Genomic DNA, 16105 nt, shown 5'->3' with positions numbered 1-16105 from the left:
TAGCCAATCCTCTGTCCGTGCTAATATAGTATCCCTAACACCATGGGCTCTTATCTTATTAAGTAGCCTTGTGTGGTACCTTATTGAACGCCTTTTGGTAATCCAAATATGTTACATATACTGGTTCCCCTTTATCTATCCTGCTTGTTACCTCCTCAAAGAATTCTAGTAAATTTGTTAGGCATGATTTCCCCTTCATGAAGCCATGCTGACTCTGCTTGGTCAGATTATGCCATTCTAAATGCTCTGCAATTACATCCTTTGTAATAGACTCCAACATTTTCCCAGTGACAGATGTTAAGTTAACTGGCCTATAGTTACCTGTTTTTTGTCTCCCACCCTTTTTGAATAAGGGTGTTACATTGGCAGTGTTCCAATCCTCTGGGACTTTCCCAGAATCTAAGGGTTCTTGGAAGATTATGACCAGTGCATCCACTATCTCTGTAGCTACTTCCTTTAATATCCTAGGATGCAACCCATCAGGTCCAGGGCCTTATTGGCCTTTAGCCCCAATGGTTTCCCTAGTACTTTTTCTCTAGTGATAGTTATTGTGTTTATTTCCTCCCCTTTTGCCCCTTGATTACTTAGTATTTTTGGAATGTTATTAATATCTTCTATGGTGAAGAGTGAAGCAAAGTATTTATTAATCTCCTTTGCCATTTCCTGGTTCCCCATTATTATTTCCCCAGCCTCACTCTCTAAAAGGCCCATGTTCACTTTGGCCTCTCTCTTCCTTTTTATATCTTTAAAGAATCTCTTACTGTCCATTTTTATATTACTTGCTAATTTACCCTCAAAGTTTATTTTGTCCCTCTTTATTATTTTTTTGGTCATCTTCTGTTAGTTTTTTAAAACTTTCCCAATCCCCTGGTTTACCACTAATCTTGGCCACATTATATGTTTTTTCTTTCAATTTGATACTGTCCTTAACTTCCTTGGTTAACCATGGTTAGTTTATCCCCTTCCTTGAATCCTTCTTCCTCACTGGGATGCATCTTTGTTGAGAGTCATGAACTATTTTCTTAGACATCTGCCATTGTCCATTAACCGTCTTTTCTGCGAAACTCCTTTCCCAGTCCACTCCAGCCAACTCTGCCCTCATTCCTTTGTAATTACCCTTATTTAAGTTTAGCACAGTTGTTTCTGGCCCAAGTTTCTCACTCTCAAACTGAATGCTAAGTTCTACCATGTTATGGTCACTGTTTCCTAGGGGATCCTTTGCTCTGAGATCATTTATTAAACCTGCCTCATTGCACATTACCAGATCCAAAATAGCCTGATCCCTGGTTGGATTTGCAACATATTGTTCTGAGAAACTGTCCCAAGTACACTCTATGAATTCTTGCTCGTGGCTACCTCTGCCAGTTTTATTTTCCCAATCTACATGAAGATTAAAGTTACCCATGATTAATATACTGCCTTTTTTACATGCCCTCATTATCTCCTGATTTATTCCCTAACCTACAGTATAGCTACTGTCAGGGGGCCTATAGACTACAGTGTTGACTTCCCCTTGTTATTTCTATCCTCCACCCATGTGGATTCTACATCTTCCGATCCAAGATCCTTTCTTGCTATCGCACTTATTCCATCTCGTACTAACAAAGCTACCCCACCACCCTTTCCTCCCTGCCTGTCCTTTCGAAAAGTCACATACCCCTGAATATTTAGTACCCAGCTTTGATCTCCTTGTAACCATGTCTCCTTAATGGCTATAAGATCATACCCATTAACCTCTATTTGTGCCGTTAATATTACATGTATTTAAGCAAAGGCCCAGTAATTTTGCCTTTTTACCATTTTTTTCCCCCCTTTTACCCTATTTGTTGCGTTTTTATATGTTTGTACACTCTGTCCCTTCCTGTCACACTCCCTGGGTATCACTGCCTAAGTAACTGCCATGTCCCTTCGCTTTGTAAGCCTACGTATCCGCTTTCCGGAACCCTCCCCCACCCCACACCCCCAAACCTCTATTTAGTTTAAAGCCCTCTCCACAGCCCTAATTATTCATTTCACCAGGACACTGGTCCCAGTACGGTTCAAGTGAAGCCCATCCTACAGCTCCCTTCTACCCCAGGACTGACACCAGTGCCCCATGAACTGAAACCCATTCCTCCCACACCAATCTTTGAGCCATGCCGTTAACTCCTTGACTTTATTTACCCTATGCCAGTTTACCCGTTGCTTAGGTAGCAATCCTGGATCGTTGTCTTGGAGGTTTTGCTTTTTAATTTAGCTCCTAACTGTTCAAATTCTTTCAGCAGAACCTCCTTTCTAGTCCTATCAAAGTCGTTGGTGCCAACGTGGATGACGACAACTGGATCCCTCCCCTCCCACTCCGAGTTCCTCTCTAGTCCTGAGGAGATGCCCTTAACCCTGGCACCGGGCAGGCAACACAGCCTTCAGGACTCACGCTCATGGCTGCACAGAACAATATCTATCCCCCTAATTATACAGTCCCCTCCCACTACTACATTCCCATTTCCTCCCCCCATTTGAATGCCCCTCTGTACCACGGTGCCGTGGTCACTTCGTTCATCCTCCCTGCACTCCCCGCTCTCATACACACAGCTTGCAAGAACCTTGCAACAGTTGCAGGGGCTGAGGCTCCTCGAACACTACCCACCCCAGGCCCCCATACCTGCCTCACCTGCAGCCACACCCTCCTGTCCCTGATCACAGGCCAAATTTGAATTCACTAATCTGAGGGGTGTGACCACCTCCTGGAGCAAAGTGTCCAGGTAACATTCCCCCTCCCTGATGTGGCGCAATGTCTGCAGCTCGGACTCCAGCTCCTTAACTTGGATCTGAAGTTCCTCTAGTTACAAACACCTGGTACAGATGTGTTCGCTCTGAATCATCATGGTGTCCAGCAGCTCCCACATGCTGCAGCAGCAACACATCACCCATCCTGCCATTGCTACCATTTATTATTCAATTTAATTAATTACTCTATCCCCACTCTTTACACTTAATGATAATTATTTTCTATACACATCAGTATCGATCTTATACTTAACAAACAATCTTTAAGAAAAAGAGAAAAAAAAGATTAGAGATCTAAACCCAAACTAAAGACCTAACTTTACTGTAAAGACGAAAAATACTCACCAATCCTACTCACCTATCCACATTCTTTTCCCTCTCATGCTCTTTAATGATCTCACACTCTTCTATCACTCTCCCTCACTGTTAAAGGCCCTGCTCTCCTTCCTCTCTCTCACACTCACTCTCACTCTCACACTCACACTCACTCTCACTCTCTCACTCTCACTCTCCTACCTCTCTCTCGCTCGCGCGCTCTCTCTCTCTCTCTCTCGCTGTACATGGCCACGCTATTTCTCTCTCACTCTCAAACTTATGGATCAAGACATGGGGCTGGATTTTATGACTATCACCCTACCCCCTGCCCCACCATTCGGGTGTCCATCCCACCACCTTGCCCATCTCTGGCCTGTTACTCATAACACGGTGGAGGCTGGGGTGGATAACTCGCCCACCAGGCCACCACCGCCTTAGATGTATTGAGGCCCTTAACTGCCCAATTAAGGGCCTCAATCGGCCTCCACTGCCAGAGAATGCAGGGCAATGACCGGCTGGCCAGAGGGCAAAGCTGTTTTTGAAAGGGACTTCACTGAAAAGGCAGAAAGGAAGGGGGTGATGGGGCACATCAAATGAGGGTGGCCGATGTGCATGGGGAACAAACCTCCTTATACACACACACACAGAGACACACGCACACGCACACAGACACACACACATTCCGTTCCTCCCCACATGCCTTCCAAAACCTGGAGCCCCCACTCTTTCCCCCTTCCCCACCCTAAAACCCCAGGATGTACCCCTCTCCCCTACGGCCATCGCTCTTCTTCCTGCAGCTCCTTGCAGTCCCAGTAGCACCCACTAGTGGGCTCTGGTGCTGCTGGAACTACCAGCCTATCAGATTGGCTGGCAGCTCTCGAGGGTGGGACTCCCTGTCCACTTGGGGCGGAAGTCTGAGCCCAGCATGTTACCGCTGCAGGACAGGCTCTCTAAAAGTTGGTCAGCTTGGGATTGCCCCTCATCCTGGGGGAGTGAGCAGTATGCCCCCCCACTCCCTCCTTGTAAAATCCAGCTCATGATTACAGCGGGTAGTTTGTGTTACTTGGGTTTCATAGAACCATAGAAAAGTTACAGCACAGAAGGAGGCCATTCGGCCCATCTTGTCCTTGCCAGCCCGAGGACACCCAGGTGCCCTTTCTAATCCCGCCTTCCTGCACCCGGCCCATAGCCCTGCAGCTTACAGCACTTTAGGTGCAGATCCAGCTTTTTAAAAGAGTTTAGAGTTTCTGCCTCTACCTCCAACTTGGGCAGCGAATTCCAGACACCCACTACCCTCTGCATAAAAAAAGTTCTTCCTCATGTCCCCCCTACACCTTCTGCCACTTATCTTGAATCTGTGTCCCCTGGTTCTAGAATTCTCCACCAAGGGAAACAATTTTATCCTGTCCACTCCATCTATTCCCCTCATAATTTTGTACACCTCAATCCAATCGTAGCTACACTTTTCTAACCCTGGCAACATTCTTGTACACCTCCTCCGCACTCTCTCCAGAGCTATTACGTCCTTCCTGTAATGTGGTGACCAGAACTGCACACAATACTCCAGTTTGTAGCCTCACCAGTGTTTTATACAAGTCCAACATTATATCCTTACTTTTATATTCTATACCTCTGCCAATGAAGGAGAGCATTCCATATGCCTTCTTTACAATCTTGTCTACTTGAACTGCTGCCTTCAGGGACCTGTGTACTTGTACGCCAAAATCTCTCACTTCATCTACCCCTCTTAATATATTCCCATTTATTGTGTAATCCCTGTAACTGTTTGACCTCCCTAAATGTACGACCTCACACTTCTCTATGTTAAAATCCATCTGCCACTTTACCGCCCACTCCACCAACCCATCTATATCATTTTGGAGATTATGGCTATCCTCTACACTATCCACTACTCGGCCAATCTTTGTGTCATCTGCAAATTTCCCAATCATCCCCCCCATGTTCACATCCGTATCGTTAATATATAACACAAACAAGGGTCTCAACACCGAGCCCTGTGCAACACCACTTGAGACAACTTTCCATTCGCAAGGGCATCCATCGACCATTACCCTTTGTTTCCTGTTACAAAGCCAAACTTTTATCCAGTTTGCCACATTACCCTGAATCCCATGGGCTTTTACTTTCCTGACCAATCTTCCATGTGACCTTGTCAAATGCCTTGCTAAAATCCATGTACACAACATCCACTGCACCACCTTCATCAACCCTTCTTGTCACTTCCTCAAAGAATTCAATCAAATTTGTGAGGCAAGATCTTCCTTTAACAAATCCATGCTGACCATCCCTGACTAGTCCATGTCTTTCCACATGACAGTTAATCCTATCTCTCAGGATCGATTCTACTAATTTGCTCACCACCGATGTAAGACTAACTGGCCTATAATTGTTTGGCATTTCCTTTGATCTCTTTTTAAACAGTGGAACTACGTTTGCATTTCTCCAGTCCTCCGATACCTCCCCTGTATCTAGTGAAGATTGGAAAATCATCCTCCAAGCATCTGCTATCTCCTCCCTGACTTCCTTCAGCAGCCTCAGAAACAATCCATCTGGCCCTGGTGACTTATCAACTTTCAAGGATTTCAACCCTTCGAGTACTTCCTCTCTCTTTATGACTATCCCGTCCAATATCTCGCAGTGTTCCTCCTGGACTACTATATCTACATCCTCCCTTTCCTTTGTAAACACAGAGACAAAATATTCATTCAAAACCCTTCCCACAGCCTCTGCATCTACACACAAGTTTCCATCTTCATCTCTGATAGGTCCCACTTTTCCTTAACTAATCTTTTAGCATTAATGTATTGGTAAAACATCTTTGGGTTGTCTTTAACTTTACTTGCTAATCTTTTTTCATGCCCTCTCTTTGAATTTATTATTTCCTTTTTTACTTCGTCCCTGCACTTCCTATATTCGTCTAGGCTATCTGCAGTGCTTAGTTCTTTGTGCCTATTGTAAGTTTTCTTTTTCTGTTTGATCTTCCCCTGTATTCCTCTAGACAACCAGGGGGGTCTAGGTTTGGCAGTGCCGCTCTTATTTTTGTAGGGCAGAGCATTTAAAAATGAAAAAGAGAGAGGTTTGCACTTATATAGCGCCTTTTTCTCTGAGGCGCTACTTTACAGCCAGTTAGGCACTTTGTTGGTGGTATGTAGGTAAATACGGCAGCCACTTGGTGCACAGCAAGATCCCACGTACAGCGAATGAATTAATGGACAACCTGTTTCCCCTCCCTACACCCTCCCACTGAGTAATGTTTATGATCCTTTTATGTCCATCGGAATAGGAAAATGGCAACTTGGGTTCACCATGTCATCTGAAAGCTGGCACACCTGGCAGTGCAGCACTCCCTCGGTACCCCCACTGAAAGCGTTGGCCTAGCTTCTGGTCTCCGGTTCCGGAGTGGGGCTTGAGCCCCTGACCTGACTTTAACGGTTGGCGTGCGCTGCTGCTGCCATTTGGTACCCGTCCCGAGGGTGACCGCTTTGTGCCAGCTTCCCATGTTTAGCTGCCTTCACTTAATATAGCGAGAGAACCACAATGCAAATTCCCATGAGCCTGCCCCCTTGTGTTTGAGGGAGATGGTTTGTAGCAGTGTGGGGGATGTGCAGCCATCACGCAGACCCCACCCTCTGCCCCTAAGGAGCCAAGTACCAAATGTGTCAGTGCCTCCTGTTTTGTGGCACCGCGAAATATTTGGAGTTTGCGCAGGGTGAAAGAGGGAGATGGAAGATTGGGCCCATTTCAGCCTGTCACTCAAACTTCCCTGTGTTATGTTGTGGCTAGATTTTCTTTATATGTCCTGAGTTCTTGTTAATTAGCATTGCTTTTTATAGCTTCCCTCCAGATCCTAAAATAGTAACTGACTGGGAGTATTTTTCATTCAGGATGTGGATGTCACTGGCTAGGCCAGCATGTGCTGCCTTTCCCTAACTACCCCCCAAGAAGGTGGTGGTAAACTGCTGCAGATCATGTATTGTAGGAACACCCACAGTGCTAAATAGGAAGGGAATTCCAGGATTTTGACCCAGCAACAGTGAAGGAACGGCGATATGTTTCCAAGTCAGGATGGTGAGGGGCTTGGAGGGGAACTTGCAGGTGGTGGTGTTCCCATCTATCTGCTGCCCTTGTCCTTCTAGGCGGTAGTGGTCATGGATTTGGAAGGTGCTGCCTAAGGAGCCTTGGTGAGTTGCTGCAGTGCATCTTGTAGATGGTACACACTGCTGCTACTGTGCGTCGGTCGTGGAGGGAGTGAATGTTTAAGGTTGTGGATGGGATGCCGAACCACCTCCTGAAGGCCTTGGTTTTGTTGACTTCTTGGGTCTTTTCCAGGCCCCCCTCTTTTGAAGGCCAAATGGTCGTCCTTCTTGGAAAACGCCTGATGAGAGGAAGATGAGGTTCTGCTCGTGCACTTGGCTATTTTATTTCTGAGGCCTTTCGGTTAGGCTTCTGCCGAGTGAGACGGTTTTCTGTGGGAAAGTGCAATATTCCCAAGTGTTGAGCGGAGATGTCTTCAAATCACTGAGGCAAGGATCTCATTTTGAGGTTCAGCAAATAAACATTAATGACTTTTAAGTTCATGAACACACGAAAATGATGGGCAGGAAAGACAAACTAGCCCATCAAACCTGCCCCACACTGTCTGCACAGCTCTAATCTCTCAGCAGCAACAGCATTTACTGGGAAAGCCAAGAACTCAAGGGCCAAAACTTGAAGGGAGTTGGGGATGGGGGTAGGGGAACCCCTGGAAAAATGCATCTCTGACCTCCTCAGCTGATGGAGACAACATTTAGGTAAGCTGTTCGCCATTTAAATAAGATGGGAACATTTTTGTAAAGTTTGGTTTCATGGTTGACGATGCAGCATGAAACTATAATTTGTGTCTGACATGGGGAAGTTCTTCATAGAATTACACGGGGTCTACAGCACAGTTGAGGTGATGATGATGGTGGCGTTAGTGGTCGTGTCACTGGACTAGTGATCCCGAGGCCCAGACTAATGCATCAGAGCATGGATTCAAATCCTACCATGGCAGCTGGTGGAATTTTAAATTCAATTGATAAAACCTGGCAATAAAAGCTAGGCTCAGTATTGTGACCATCAGATTGTCATTTAAAAAACCTACCTGGTTCACCTGATGCCCCTTCAGGGAAGGAAATCTGCCGTCCTTACCCGGTCTGGCCTACATGTGACTCCAGGCCCACTGCAATGTGGTTGACCCTTAACGGCCCTCGAAGATGGCCCCAGCAAGACTCTCGGTTCAAGGGCGATTAAGGATGGGCAACAAATGTTGGCCCTGCCAGTGACACGCACATTCCCTGAAAGAATACACTTTAATAAGGGAAAAGGCTGTTTGGACCGTTCCATTACAGAGTGATTGAAGTGTGGAATTAACTCCCACAAAGCATAATGGAGGCAATGTTTTGGAAAGCATCCCAGGAAAGGATTGGAATTGATAATGGATGCGACTCGGAATTTTCTGGAAGATGCAATGAGTTGGGCCTCACCATAATTATTTTGTGAGCTGTTTGAATTTGCCCTTTTGACCCTGTGCATACTCAGCCAGCTTTCCTGACCCATACATTGCTGTACTGTACAGAGTCTGGTTTTGGACATATCTCACCACAAGGTTTATCTGTAATTAAATATGCCTTTTTTTTTAGTGTGCCAAAGTGGAACATAACCACGTCATCTGGTTTCTGTGATTCCACTGCCAAGGCCTGGTGTGACCTTTGACCCTAGTTGCCATGGGAAAGAGCCTTTCATTTGAGGACTGACCAAACCTTAGGCCCTTCCCTCCATGTCTAAAAAAAAATGTCTTTTCTTACGGGCTTAATTAAGCCAAGCTATAGTAAATTGATAAAACCGACAAAAGGTGTCATGAACAGACTTAAGAATAAAAATGGAAGTTTTTCACCCTTTCGCAAACCACAATGCTGAAGCTTGGCAGGATTGCTGCATTCTTGTTTACAAAATCCATCTGGAAAAATACGCCTTTGAAATTTGGAATGTGAGAGTTGGTTTGATGGAACTTTGGATCTGTGCGCTCTCTGTTCCTCGCCCACTCCCTCCCTCACAACCGTCATCAGTTCAGTTTTTATTTCTGGGAGGTGAGTTGTGTTTGTCGATGTGTCTGAGTGTGCAGCATTCTTCTCACTGGAAAAGCACAATGGCGATGAAAAATTGTCAACGCTGTGCATGCTGTTTACAGGCAGGTCTGGCATCTGAATGCCAGTCAGCAGCTAGAATGTTAGTTATATAGCATGAATGTTATTAAAAGGTAATAAGAGTTCATTTATATAGTGCCTTTCATGACCACCAGGCATCTAAGTGCTTTACAGCCAATGAAGTGCAGTTACTATTATGCAGGAAACTCAGCAGCCAATAGATATACAGCAAACTCCCACAAAAAGCAAAGTGACAATTGTTGTGTGATGTGTGTGCACCTGCAATGCCATTGTAATGTAAAGGTGCTAGGCAGAGTAAGAGTGAACATGGGACTGGAGCACAGCACCACCCACAGTATGATGTATGGAGTCACATGGTAACAGACTGAAAGAACAGTCTAGAGAGCACACTCTTGAAGCAGCCTACCTGTGTGGAGCAGCACCATGCATGACAGCAACCTGGGGTCTGTAAATAGTCAAAGATTAACAATAAATGGTTCACATTTAAACATACAGGTCTCAAGATCTCATCATTGAGACATCACCACACACCATAACATGACGTGGTGATCTGTGGGGATAATACAACAATAATGACTAGGTAGCCTGCTTTTTGGATGTTGATTGAGGGATAAATATTGGCCAGAACATGGGGGATAACATCACCTCCACCCACTCTGCTCCTCCTCAAAATAGTGCCATGGGATCTTTGACATTCAACCGAGCAGGTAGATGGGGCCTCGGTTTAATGTCTCAAGTGAAAGGTGGCACCTCTGGTAGTGCAGTGCTCCCTCAGTACGGCACTGGAGAATCAGCCTTGATTTTTCTGCTCAAGTTCTGGACTGGAACTTGGAACCTTGAGCCTTGTGATTCAGAGCTGGGAGTGCTATCAACTGAGCCTTAGTATTACAGGACGTGGTGATCTCTGTCTCTCTCTCTCTCTCTCTCTCTCTCTGTCTCTCTCTCTGTCTCTCTCTCTCTCTGTCTCTTTCTCTCTCTCTCTCTCTTTCTCTGTGTCTGTCTCTCTCTCTCTCTCTCTCTGTGTGTCTCTCTCTCTCTCTCTCCCTCTCTGTGTCTCTCTCTGTCTCTCTCTTCCCGCTCCCCCCCAGATACATTTTAAAAACAAACCTCTTTAACCAAGCTTTTGCTCGCCTGTCTCCATATCTCATGCAGCTAGGAGCTAAATTTTGTTTCATAATGTTCCTGTGAAGTGAGTTGGGATGCCTTACTATGTTCAAGGCCCTATATAAATGCAAGTTGTTTTACAAAGTATCAATTGGAGTGACCGCTTGGTCCTGTTTACGGCTTCAAATAGAATTGTTTAACTATGATGCTAGTTTGCTTCTAGCCATCCTGCATTCTCCAGATGGTAGCTCGCTCTCTCAGCAATGAGTCAAAGCTCCCCATTCACCCTTTCAAACCCTCTTTGGAATTTTATATCTTTGAGACTACCTCTTATTCTTCTGAACTCTAGATAATATAGGCCATTGTGTCAGCCCCTCCTTCTAGGACAACCTTCTACCCCCGGATTCGATCTAGTGTAACAGTGAGCAAGTTGTATCTACTGGCTGAATGTGGCCGAAGGTGAAGGTCGGTCACATTTGTGCACCAAATGGTTAAAGGTCTCGATCAAAATGGGTTACATTCAGCTGCAAGACTGGTAAATATTCGGTCAGTGTTGCTGCTAGGAGTTCAGTGAAGACTGATGGTGAGCAAGTGATTTTTGTTGCTGTGTCCACTTGATATGGAAGAACACCCAGTGTTACAAGGGTTAGATCCACGTGTAGATTTTACATTTGCGAACTTAAGTTGAGCTTGAAAAGGGAGAGCCTTAAAAATGTTGAGGTAAAGTACTCAGCAATATAGGCTGTAGTGACCTATTTAAAAAAATATTGTTAACGTGTGGTGGATTTAGTGTGACTTTAGCCTTTTTAGTCACTTGGTTTTCTATATGTCCAGCAGTTCTGTTCCATTCAGTAAGTTATTTCAATTCAGGGCATTGAGGATTGGCGGATTTGACTCACCAGCTCCCGTAGCGATGGTGGTAAAGTGGATGGTTCATTAACTGTAGTGCGTGTCAGAGTATGCAGGCAGATAAATAACACAATCTTTGCTTTTGCCAACCAGGGTGCCCACTTGGCTCTTATTGATGCCCTGATGACCACCTACATGATGGAAACACTGCGTGGCAGGAAGATAACAGCAGACACCGAGGAGGTCACAAGTCTCAGCCCATCGAAACAAGCCCCAGCCAGCACTGAATACAATTTGCTGCTCTGGGTTGATAAGGTAACAATATTGCATTTTTAAAAAGAAAAACATTTTTGAGGGCTTGACAAACATCTAATGCCAGAAATACTTTAGTCCTTTTATCACCAGGGTAGATTTGTTGTCGGTGTGACATCCCCTGTGATCTACTAGGTCCTGATGTTGGGACCAGATGGTGATTGGCTCAAATCCCAGAGCTTGCAGTTGGCTGCGATTTGGGTGATGTTTAATCCCTTCAAAGGGAAGATGCTGGTTAATTGTAGACCAGCTGTCTGACTCCAGTTTTGTTTAGCTTTAATAAATGGTTATGGCAGGCATCATCAAGAAACTAAATAAAAGGTTTCCTTAATTAAGTTGTGCCTTGTCAACATTGTGATGCATTCACCTTCAAAAGGTGACTGCAAATACTTTAAATTACTGGCTGAACAGCGTTTTGTGGTTGCATTTTTGGGTTAATATGTTGGCATTGTATAGTACTTACAGCACAGAAACAGGCCATTCAGCTCAAGATGTATACACTGGCGTTGATGTCCCACACAAACCTCCCCCACCTTTATTAGGTCACTCCTCAAACTAACCTATTCAATCTGGCCTCGGTGCTGCGATCATTCTACCAAATCCTTTTTTTGTACCTTCTCCAGTGCCTGTGAATCCTTTTTTTATAAGATAAAAGCAAAATCCTGTGGATGCTGGAAATCTGAAACCAAAGCAGAGAATACTGGAAAAACTCAGCAGGCCTAAGAGCCTCTGTGCAGAGAGCATCTGAAGAATGGACTCAAAACATTAACTCTGTTTTCTTTTTCTCTCCACCGATGCTGTTAGACCTGCTGAGTTTTACCAGCGTTTTCTGTTTTTGATCCTTTTTACGCTATAGTCATCTTCTGGGCTCCATCAAACTGGCAGAGGTGGTAGAGACTCACTTCATCACTGTTGATGGTTTTAGATTTGCCTTGGCTACATAGAATTGGCTTAGGCATGGGATTCGAGATGCTAATGACACACAGAATCATGCCGACTTCACGAATGGAGGGCTCATCTGCTTGTGACCGAGCTGGTGGAAGTGGACATTGACACTGGGTCTGACCTTTACTGTTTTAGGAGCTGCGTTTTGGTGAAAACTTCCATTTTTCCATTTTCTAAAGTGGGAACATCATCTCCAGGCTGATCTAAAATCACATTTATTGTCAAACTGTGCACACGGTTCTTGTCCGACAGATTATGTCAGGCCCTTTCTTGATCATCGCGATCTTGCAAGCATTACCCAGAACATATCCTCAGCACTGCTTATTGCTTTGCCATGGGATTATGCAATATGTTGAACTTCCAACCACAAGGAGTGGTTGAGGCTCAGCATAGATGTATTTAAAGGGAAGCGAGATGACCATGTGAGGGAGAAAGCCTCTCCTCCTATTCCTGATGGGATTAGATGCAGAGGAGTGGGAGACAACTCATATGAAGTACAAACACCAGTAGTGGGCTGAATGGCCTGTCCCTGTGCTGTACCTTCTACATAGCATCCCTCCAGTGTAAGTAACTAATTGTCAGGTGACTCCAGACGCTGTAATCTAAAATGGAAAATGTTGTAAATTTGTCCGATTGTTGCTGTCTGCAAAGATCTAATTGAGGTACAACTTATTTTTGTAGGAATGCGATAAATTTGCCTTTGGCACTTTATGACATTTGAAAAATTTTATTTCCCAGATAAACCAGAAATTAAAAGATGTCTCTGAACGCTTGCACCAGCTGAGACACCAGCCTGGCATAGACAATTCAACAAACCAAGGGGTAGGCATCTCACTGATAAACATTTAAGCTTGTGATTGCAGTCATGGGCAACCACACCTAGTGCTTTTCACCTGTTGGTAATGTTTTTTCAGACTGTTTCCCGCCTTGTCTTAAAGTTAGTTCACTGGCTGATTTTTCCAAACCCCTGCCTCTTTTTTTTTTGTCTCTACTGTCCTAAGGAGTTGTGAATTTTTAAAAAAAAAAAAAATTCTCACTTTTTTTGAGTATCCCAATTTTTAGTGAGGAGAATCTGGAATTCAGAGCCAAATGTCCCAGGGTCAATGGTGTGTGATGATCTAGATGAGGCTTGATCTTAAAAAAGTGTAGAGAGCAGAAAGGTACAACTGGAAGATTTTATCATCACTTGTTAAAGGTTTAATGTGCGAGAGATTCAAGACTCCAAGACCATGACCTTAATCTTTACTGTATATTATTATCAGCCAATGGCTTGAGTTTTTGTAGGCTGGTGATATAATGATGGTTATTCCCTAGTCTCACATCTGTAAGTAGCACTCAGCATTTTTTGAGTGATTTCTCTTTAGTCCTGGCCATTGGACAGTGGTAACTCTGTGCACTGCCATCCAATATGTAGATTAATATTCCAGTTACGTGATATAGAAATGGTCCAAGGTGCCCAGCTTGCACATTTGATCAAAGTTGACTTTTTACATGTCACTTTGCAATGCACAAGGTATTGACTCTGACCACCACAGGAGCTTATGTTTTCATTAATGTCTTCAATGGAAGGCAGGTTGTGGAGTACTTACAAGAGACAGGAGGGTTGAAGTAGAAATGCTAAGGGTGAGGACAGGGACCAAAAGAACAGCTGAAGGGAGATTGTTTTTTGAAAGATGAGAGTTTAGTAAGGCCACGTGTTTCTGGGAAAGTTCCAAATGGCACCAAGTGAGAAGATTCCTTGAGATTAAGCATTGTAGCTTTTTATTTTCCACATTGTATGGGTTGGATTTGATGGACATCTTGTACCTGAATTGTAGAAGTGATAGATTTTCATGAAGCTGTAATGTACTCTGTGGATGAGGTGTATTTGTGGCCCATAATATTTGACCTCTTCATCTCAGCTATGCTGTGATTGGTGGGTGAATGGGACAAGCAAAATCCTCTCGTGTCTTCAAGAGGCTTGTGCTAAATTGGAATTGACAGAGGTGCAAGGGCAAGACCATTGGGCCCAACCTGGGGAGACTCTACCACCAAGGAGGAGAAAGTAACTTTGCAATAGGTAGCAGGAGAAGCTTTTCTCTGACTCCTGATGAAATATCCCAGGAACCCCCTGCCCACCCCAGGGCCCAGAGGTTCCAGTCATCTTGGATTGAACAGAATCTGCCCAGGATTATTGTTTCCCTCAGGCTGGAAGTGCTCTTTGTGAGCAATTCTCCTTTTGATTTACCGACAGCACAAGCCTTTTATCTGAAGGCGTCCATCTCCCACTGCCATTGCTGGGAGAGGAAGGTATCCACACCATTCTGGCTAGTTTCCCAAGCCCAGTTACAGTGCAGAAGTACAGTCAGTTACTGGCAGAGCTGTTTCCCTTTTAACCAGCATTTAACACTGTTCAGTGATTATGGAGCCGCACCTTCATCTATCGTGGTCTTTTAGGGAGGAGAGAGATCTGTGAACTCCTGTAAGTCAAATGGGGTGATCAGAATTAGATTACGGGATGAATTTAGCCACTCGAGTGGTCGTTTTCCAAGCCGATTGGTTAACAGGGAGTAGTTGGAATAGAGCAATGATGGGGCCCTCTCTAACAACTCTCTGTTCTTCACTCCCTGGACTAGGAGGGAAGGCCCCAATTATCCCTCCACGTTAAGAGGATCTATAATTAGTCCGCATTGCATTGGGAGAGCTTACATTTACACTTTGGCGTAAAATCCATTTTGTTTTCATTTTAACCGATGTGAGCATTTGGGTTTTGGCCAGAGCTGCTTCTAAGGTTCTTTGTCTTGTGGCTGCTTTCATTGCACTGGAGCCAAACCACTCCATATGGCAACAGAGGGGCCTTGAATATTTGGCCAAGCAATTCTACACCACAGCCTAAATGTGTTTGGGGCAAGGGGTTGGCAGTGATGGGTGCTGATTGAAGTTGAAGGTGAGATGTTTCGATTTGTTCCATGTCAACTAGCCACCCAGTAGACATTTCCTTTAAATGTGGCATGTATGATTAACTTGGCCTGAATGTTGTGTTCAGTTAACTGGTCACTCGTGATGTCAAGACTGTCACGACGCTCTCTAGTAGCTTTGTCAATGGTTTTTTTTTTATTATTAGTAACGAAGCACGTGGAGTTACTTGTGCCTGCTGTGTTTGGATTCATGTAGCACGTTAAATGTGGCAGTAGTTTTGAGGGAAAGTAAGTGGAATCCTTCGGTGTCTCATCCAAAAGTGTGTTGTCTGTACCCGAGTCTCTTCCAGCCCTACAACTTGCGTTCCTCCAAACCTAGCCTCTTGTGCATGCCTGACTTCCTCTACAATTTGTGACCGTGTTGTGTAATGATCTTCGTTTAGTCTCGGGGATTTCAACGCTGCCCTGTGTGGTGTTATTTCTTTGAGGAGCCAGGTTGGTGAGCAGTTAGGCACCGTGAAAGGACTTCCCTCCAACCTTGGGACCTTTTTTAGACCCAGTTTTTGGCTTTCAGGCTGCACCACAAGAGCCCTGTGTGCGATGGACGGGGCAGTAAGTGTTGGCCCTGTCAACCATACCCTTTCCTGATCTTGGGAAGGGACAATATAAGGAAGAGACAATGGAGCAAGGATCAGAGAATATAAGAGGGAA

The 16105-nt window shown here is 44.7% G+C and overlaps 1 protein-coding gene across 3 annotated transcripts in view; it reads left to right on the top strand.

Moving 5' to 3' along the window:
- Nucleotides 1–16105, top strand: part of camsap3 (calmodulin regulated spectrin-associated protein family, member 3) — a 190793-nt gene that overhangs the window by 107017 nt on the left and 67671 nt on the right. For 2 of the 3 annotated variants that reach the window (XM_078531469.1, XM_078531470.1), the window contains exons 3-4: nucleotides 11394–11555; nucleotides 13236–13319. In XM_078531469.1, coding sequence (XP_078387595.1) covers nucleotides 11394–11555; nucleotides 13236–13319 — 246 coding nt within the window. Of the gene's footprint in view, nucleotides 1–9093; nucleotides 9210–11393; nucleotides 11556–13235; nucleotides 13320–16105 lie in introns of those variants that run through there. The other variant, XM_078531471.1, reaches the window with a different exon arrangement.

This window comes from Cetorhinus maximus, chromosome 28 (genome assembly GCF_964194155.1).
Source record: "Cetorhinus maximus chromosome 28, sCetMax3.hap1.1, whole genome shotgun sequence".
Lineage (NCBI taxonomy): Eukaryota > Metazoa > Chordata > Chondrichthyes > Lamniformes > Cetorhinidae > Cetorhinus > Cetorhinus maximus.
This window is presented reverse-complemented; position numbering and strand designations above follow the sequence as displayed.